Source organism: Oryzias melastigma, linkage group LG6 (genome assembly GCF_002922805.2).
Source record: "Oryzias melastigma strain HK-1 linkage group LG6, ASM292280v2, whole genome shotgun sequence".
NCBI lineage: Eukaryota > Metazoa > Chordata > Actinopteri > Beloniformes > Adrianichthyidae > Oryzias > Oryzias melastigma.
The window spans coordinates 28,992,861-28,999,713 of NC_050517.1; the positions used below are offsets into that span (position 1 = coordinate 28,992,861).

Genomic DNA, 6,853 nt, shown 5'->3' on the forward strand with positions numbered 1-6,853 from the left:
CACTGTCCAGTTCTCTATACAGTCAATGGTTCACAACCAGGCAAGGGAGGGGCTTCCTTTTCCACCCATAGTTGGAAGGCGCTTTGTGTGAAATGTCAGATAAGACTGTCAATTGGGTACATGCAGTCATTTAATCCTCCATGACCAATTACACAGTGGGCACTTTTGTAACTAAAAGGGACGCCAGCAATACCAAAGCGAATCCCTGGTTGGTCAAAGTTAAGCCATGTGCCCCAAGAGCTTTAGTGTTAAATACCCAAGGCACAATACCAGCTCGACTTTAAGTCATTTATGCACCTACTGCCAATGCCGTTCAGACTCAATGGCTTGACAATTTGATCTGTTTGTCCTTGTTTTACAGAACACTCGGCAATCAAAAGTGCTTCATCCAACTTCTCTACATTAGTTGGAACTCAAACAAAACCTTTAAAAATCCATTACCTAGAATACCAATTCACATGATAAACCTGAGTTTTAAATATTAATTTTATTTCATTTGTAGACTGAAGCAGCAATAAATTTTCCTGAAAAGAAAAATCAGTCACTAAATGCCAGGTGGCATGAGACACATGCCGAGAAAGAACCTCAACGGCCTCTTTTCATTGAACCTTTGCCCTGATGAGATGACTTGCTGGGGTATGGGAACACTGGTTCTTGAGGAACACGTGGTTCTGTTGGAGTGTAGCGGAACTGGCTGAACAGCAGCCGTTTCTGGTTGTAGCGAGAGCGAGACTTGAAAGCGTACACTTGATCCTCGTCGCTCACTGGAGTGAACTCTGGCTCCTCATCATCATCGTCAGATGAGCTAAAGCTCTCCTGTTCAACCTGGTACTGGCCACCTGGAGCTCCAGACTGAGCGCCCTGGGAACCAGACTGTTGAGATCCAGAACCAGAGTAGCTGCTGTCACCACCGCTGTAGCTGCCTTGACCACTGGACTGTGCAGGTCTCTGGTAAGTTGGCTTGGCTGGTTCTTGCTCAGGATATGAAGCAGTGTACCACATGGGAGGAGTACTGTCTGAAGAGCCTGAAGGAGAACAACATCAGGTCAACCTCAGAGGAGAACCATCATGAACCAGATCAGATGCAGTCACCTCCCGCAGTGTTGGTGCCAGCACTGTAGTATCCTTGAGGACTGCTGTAGCCACTGGACTGTGCAGAAGGTTTCTCATAGGATGGAGCTTGTCCAGGGTATTGGAACATTGGAGTATATCCTTTGAAGAGAGAAAGTCAAGAGTTAGCACCAGCTGGTAAAGTCACCTCCTGTTCTGGTGTCATACCTCCTTGAGGAAGACAGGAGATGCTTCCAATGAGCAGACAAGAAATCCACAGAAACCTAGAGATGAGTAAAGATTCCTTTAACTGAAAGTCTACACAGTTTGATGTTTTACTTGACAGTAAACAAGCTGTAACACAATTTCAGAGAGTGAAGAGGGGAAAAATAAATGCTTTTATTAAATAAAGGTCAAAATTAACCATTTACCTCATTCTGCTTCAGTTGCTACTCCACACCAGACAAGACAAACCTCAGAGACCTGTGACAGTGACCTCTAACTGTTGCGCCTGTGTTTTATCTGGTCTTCAGAGCTGATTGATGAATGGCAACAGCTGTTGCTGATTGAGGGAATGTTGCTGAAGATTTCTTTCTATTCCAAATCATGTTAAACTTTTCTGAATGTTGGGTTATAGTGAGATTAGGATAGAGGAGTTGATCAGATTCTGCCTCCTTGATTTAATTTCAAACTGAGTGATAATCAGTTTGATAACGTACAGGATAACGTTTTTACTTCATTGAACAGATATGAAAACAGTTTACTTCAAATATGTAAAAGGCCTTTATTGTCAGTTTACTCTGTGCATTGGACATGCATTTGAGCTGAAATACTGTTCCTGTACCTCTGACTTATTGTGCTCTGATGAGTAAGACAACACAATTTAATAACAGGTTAAATACCTACTTCAAAGAAAATTGTTTTTTGTGTGTGTTTTTAACATGTTCTTGTGTTTTTCTGTTGATGGAGGACACGAATACTCCATCAATACTCCTGAATACAAGCACCCAAAATGAGCTTCCTCGGTCACTTGGAGAGAGCTCGGAGTATAACCCCTGCTTCTCCACATAGAGAGGAGCATATTGAGGTGGCTCAGGTATCTGCTACGGATGCCTCCCTGGGGAGGTGTTTCAGGCAGAAAAGACCCAGGACACACTGGATAGATTTTGTCTCTTGGCTGGCCTGGGAACGTCTCAGGGTCCCACCAGAGGCGCTCGAAGAAGTGGTCAGGGAGAAAAAATAAACCTTCTCCTTCACTGCCTCTATCCCCTGGAGTTGATTATATTTTAGTATCATATAATAATCAGATGCATATGGGTAACTGCTTTAACAAAGATTTTACAAACTCAGGTGCTGAAAGCCTCTTTGGTGAAAATTTTAACTCTGAAACTTCTCTTCCCTTTTCATCAGCTTCCATTTTGCCCACAGTCCTCATCCATTCAACAAGCACTCATGGCTTTAACTTACAGTCACCTTTAGACTGTGAGGTCTCAGAGGAGATGAAAAGGTTTCATCCTAACAAACCACCAGGTTTAGATGAGCTAGACCCTTTTTTTAAAATCGCATGCCCTATTACGAATGTTTTTAATCTTTCCCTTCAGACTGCATAAATCCCTCAGGCCTGGAAATCTGCTGTGCTGTGTCCCCTCTTTTAGAGGTGGGGATCTGTCTGATCCCCACTGCTACAGACCAATTTATATCCTCCCATGTCTAATGTTTTAGAAAATTGTAAATTGTCAACTTACAAATGACTTCAAAACCCACATTTTATCTCCTGCCCGATCAGGTTTCAGATATGGTTATGGGTACACATCAGCAACCCTTTAAGTTCTTAATGACATTACCTCAGCTTTAGATTCAAAATTGCAGTGCTCAGCATTTTTTATTTTAGCTAAAGCATTTGACTTAATCATTCCTGTCCTATTGAGAGGCTTTGGCGTCTCTGAATACTCGCTGTTAAGACTCTGTCAAAGAAAGCAGTGTGCTTAATCAGAACAGTTTCCCTCTCCCTGCTTTGTCACCAATGGTGTACCACAGGGTTCTATCATTGGACCCACTCTTTTTTTTCCCCATATATCAATATGGGTGATTCTACAAGAGATTCCCTCATTCATCTGATACAGTTCTTCACTCCGTAGGCCCCTCCCTGGACTTGAGAAAATAGTCCCATAGTTTTAATGGGATCCAACTCTCCCTCTTCAGACTGCATCTATAGTTAAATGTTACTAAGACAAAACTCTTGTGGTTTTGTTAATGGACATCTACCATTAGGAAACCTTTTAACCAAATTTTTTTGGGGCATCAGCATTTATAGCTGATATGTTTAATCTTATCTGGAGTTTAGTCTCTTCCTGGAAAACTTTAACTGAATTTATAAATTACGTCAGACAATGTGGGGGCAAGTGTTTAAGAGCAACTTGCTCTTAAAGGCCAAGTTATTAAACACTCAACTCCATATTAGATCTTGCCTGCACAAGCTTGGGACATTGAACCAAACCATTACTTTGTAAACAATCCCTTGGGTTGTACTACAGTCTAGAGGTTTGACAGCATTTCAGTTTGTAAAATGTTTTATTTCGGAACTCTACAACAGCATTTGCCTTTTCAGGGGAAAACCTGCAAGACACAGATCGTAGGTCAGCAAATGCCAACAGCCATAGCAAACACTTAGAGGGAACCTCACCACAGAGATCCTCAACGGCCTCCTTTCATTGAACCTTTGCCCTGATGAGATGATTTGCTGGGATAGGGGAACACTGGTTCTTGAGGAGCACGGGGTTCTGTTGGAGTGTAGCGGAACTGGCTGAACAGCAGCCGTTTCTGGTTGTAGCGAGAACGAGACTTGAAAGCGTACACTTGATCCTCGTCGCTCACTGGAGTGAACTCTGGCTCCTCATCAGATGAGCTCCAGCTCTCCTGTTCAACCTGGTACTGGCCACCTGGAGCTCCAGACTGAGCACCCTGGGAACCAGACTGTTGAGATCCAGAACCAGAGTAGCTGCTGTCACCACCGCTGTAGCTGCCTTGACCACTGGTCTGTGCAGGTCTCTGGTAAGTTGGCTTGGCTGGTTCTTGCTCAGGATATGAAGCAGTGTACCACATGGGAGGAGTAATGTCTGAAGAGCCTGTAGGAGAACAAGATCAGGTCAGCCTCAGCTCAGAGGAGAACCATCATGAACCAGAGCTGATGCAGTCACCTCCAGCAGTGTTGGTGCCAGCACTGTAGTATCCTTGAGGACTGCTGTAGCCACTGGACTGTGCAGAAGGTTTCTCATAGGATGGAGCTTGTCCAGGGTATTGGAACATTGGAGTATATCCTTTGAAGAGAGAAAGTCAAGCGTTAGCACCAGCTGGTAAAGTCACCTCCTGTTCTGTAATGATGTCATACCTCCTTGAGGGAGACAGGAGATACTTCCAATGAGCAGACAAGAAATCCACAGAAACCTGCAAAAAGTATTTATTTAAAAAAAAAAAAAAATAAAATAAAAATGCAGTTTGATCTACTTCTATTGAACAGGAAATAATACATAGTTGGAGAGGATAAACCATTATAAGATCAAGGCTGAAGTAAAACTGTACCTCATTCTGCTTCAGTTGCTGCTCCACACCAGACAAGACAAACCTCAGAGACCTGTGACAGTGACCTCTAACTGCAGCGTCTGCTTTTTATCTGATCTTCAGAGCTGATCGGTGAATGGGAACAGCTGCTGCTGATTGAAGGGAATGTTGCTGAATATTTCTTTAAATTCTTTACGTTACTGTCCAAAATGTCAGGCTACAGTGACATTAGGGCAGGGGAGTTTATCAGATTCTGTCTCCTTGATTTCATGTCAAACTCAGTGATAATCTAACTTTGATGCCATGACAACTAATGACTTACTGATTGATTTTGATGTTGAGGCTGAATAATTGTCCATCTGGGAGGATAAAATGAAAATATGTCTGTCTACATTAAGTTAAATGGGCTCAGATTCAATTCAAAACAAACTTTTCCACATTTGAATTTGTTCATTTGATGGTGAACACTGTCATCTGTTAGACTCTGGCCCATCCACAAATTAAATTGTGTCTGAGTATTTCTTTATTCAAATTGTTGTAAATCAGTAGCAGATGAAAAAATGCCTTTGGATAAAGCTTGTAGCAGTGATGTAGGTGCTACAATCGGTAGGCTGAAAGCTCCCTGCTCCACTTCATTCTGATGCATACACTTGTAGATGACTAGATCCATGAACGTCTTTGTTATCCTTGTCTGACCTGGTGTCTGGCTCAAAGCTGTATGGCTGGAAATCTCCAATGTCCCTCACTGTTGCAGTGGTAAAGTTATATTGGGGGTGTTATGGGGCTGTGAGCAAGATGTCAGGAAGTAGTGGTATAAAGCTTGTAGTCCTACCCACAACTCAGAGGGGAATTTTAAATGAACTATAACAGCTCTACAGAAATTATGTCCTAGAAAGGTTTTTTATTAGGCCAAAAATGGCATATTCGTAATTAAAGACCACTGGGAATGCTTTGAAAATAGATTAAAAAAAAACAATCAGTTATTTAAATAACCTGCCCCAAATAGTTTTAATGTGCAATTGGCATGTTAGATTTGACTTCTTACTCTTTCGTATATCTGCAGAGTTAAAGTTCATAGTGGTGTACAGCATTCCAGCAGCCTGGTCGATGAAGCTTTTTGCTGGACCAAAGGCTTCTGAACCTTCTCCCTGAAGGCAGTAGACTGAAGTAGGGGGGTGAGGGATACAAACTATCTTCAGTCATGCTGATTGCTCTTTGAGTAACCTGTGTGGAAGATCTCTACGGCGGGGAGTATGGTGGCTGCATTCACTATGCATGGGAGAGATTTCTGGCGGGGGGCAGTCAAGTCTCCAAACTACACATCAATCCAGCTGGTTATGACGCACTCAACAGACTCCTGGTAGAAGGAGCTTATGATGGTCGGTGAGACATATGCTCTTCTCAGTGTAGGTAGGAAGTAGAGGCTCGACTGAGCTTTCCTGACCATCTGAGATGTGTTTGAAGTCCAAAAGAGGACCTCAGAAATGTGTACCTCCAAGAACTTGGTGCTGCAACCTCTCCACAGCAGCATTGTTGATGGTCAGTGGGGTATGCTGTGGGAGCCTTTTCTAAAGTCTATAACAATCTTTCCAGAGATTGGACCGTAGCTCTGCAGAACAATGAATGAATCAATAGTCCAATCTGACATGCCAATTGAGGAAAATACATTGGCCCACTGGACCAGATGGCACACCTTTCTGAAGTCTGCCTCATTGTCAATGAGGTCCATCACCGCCACGTCAAACTGGATGCGGTTGTTTTAGCAGAAGGGTACATAGTCATCGATTAGCAGTATGAGCACACAATGATACACGATTGTCTAGGTGTTGCTACCAACTTGTACAAATGTGCCTTGACAAAAGTCCAGCAGACAGTTCCACAGGGAGGTTTTCAATCCAAAGAGTTCCATTTTGTTCATTGCTGGATGTTTATAGTTGAGTTTAAATCTAGAAGCATTTGCACACAAGTCCTTTGAAACAAGGTGTGCAAGAATTGTGTGGATGGCAGACCGTTCGGTACGCCAACTGAAATTTAAAGTAATCATTGTGACTGGATGGTTGACGTTTCCTCAATACTGTAATTACTTTTCCTTAAAACAATTGGGAACAGCTTGGCTCACGGTGATGTTAAGATTTCAGAACATCTTTTAGCTTTTTAGCATATTAAGACCTGACCCAGTATGCCATGAGATCTAACTCAGCCAGAGAGTTTAAGGGGAGGAAAAAATAAAAAAGCTGCCCAAGAC

At 42.7% G+C, this 6,853-nt stretch overlaps 1 protein-coding gene across 6 annotated transcripts; it reads right to left on the bottom strand.

Annotated features, from left to right (window-relative positions):
• Nucleotides 1-530: 530 nt before the first annotated feature.
• Nucleotides 531-4,772, bottom strand: LOC112151901 (protein SSXT). Of its 6 annotated transcripts, none has more exons than XM_024281030.2 (5): nucleotides 4,630-4,772; nucleotides 4,439-4,494; nucleotides 4,248-4,367; nucleotides 3,744-4,175; nucleotides 531-584 (listed from the first exon to the last, which is right to left on the bottom strand). In XM_024281030.2, the coding sequence occupies exons 1-4, from the start codon at nucleotides 4,632-4,634 to the stop codon at nucleotides 3,745-3,747; spliced, it is 612 nt and encodes a 203-aa protein (XP_024136798.1). In that variant the 5' UTR covers nucleotides 4,635-4,772; the 3' UTR covers nucleotides 531-584; nucleotide 3,744. The 6 variants fall into 6 exon arrangements, with proteins under 6 accessions (XP_024136798.1, XP_036068408.1, XP_024136795.1 ...); XM_036212515.1 differs by having other exon boundaries at nucleotides 531-795; nucleotides 3,946-4,175; nucleotides 4,630-4,771; XM_024281029.2 differs by lacking the exon at nucleotides 531-584 and adding an exon at nucleotides 3,603-3,666 and having other exon boundaries at nucleotides 3,737-4,175.
• Between the last annotated feature and the right edge of the window lie 2,081 nt (nucleotides 4,773-6,853).

What these genes read in the sequence shown, in the direction of transcription:
- LOC112151901 (XM_036212515.1), bottom strand. An exon ending in TGGCACCAACACTGCTGGAG is followed by an intron (nt 4,176 to 4,247) that starts GTGACTGCATCA and finishes GTTCTCCTACAG; the next exon opens with GCTCTTCAGACATTACTCCT. An exon ending in AGAGCTGGAGCTCATCTGAT is followed by an intron (nt 796 to 3,945) that starts GAGGAGCCAGAG and finishes AGCTCATCTGAC; the next exon opens with GATGATGATGAGGAGCCAGA.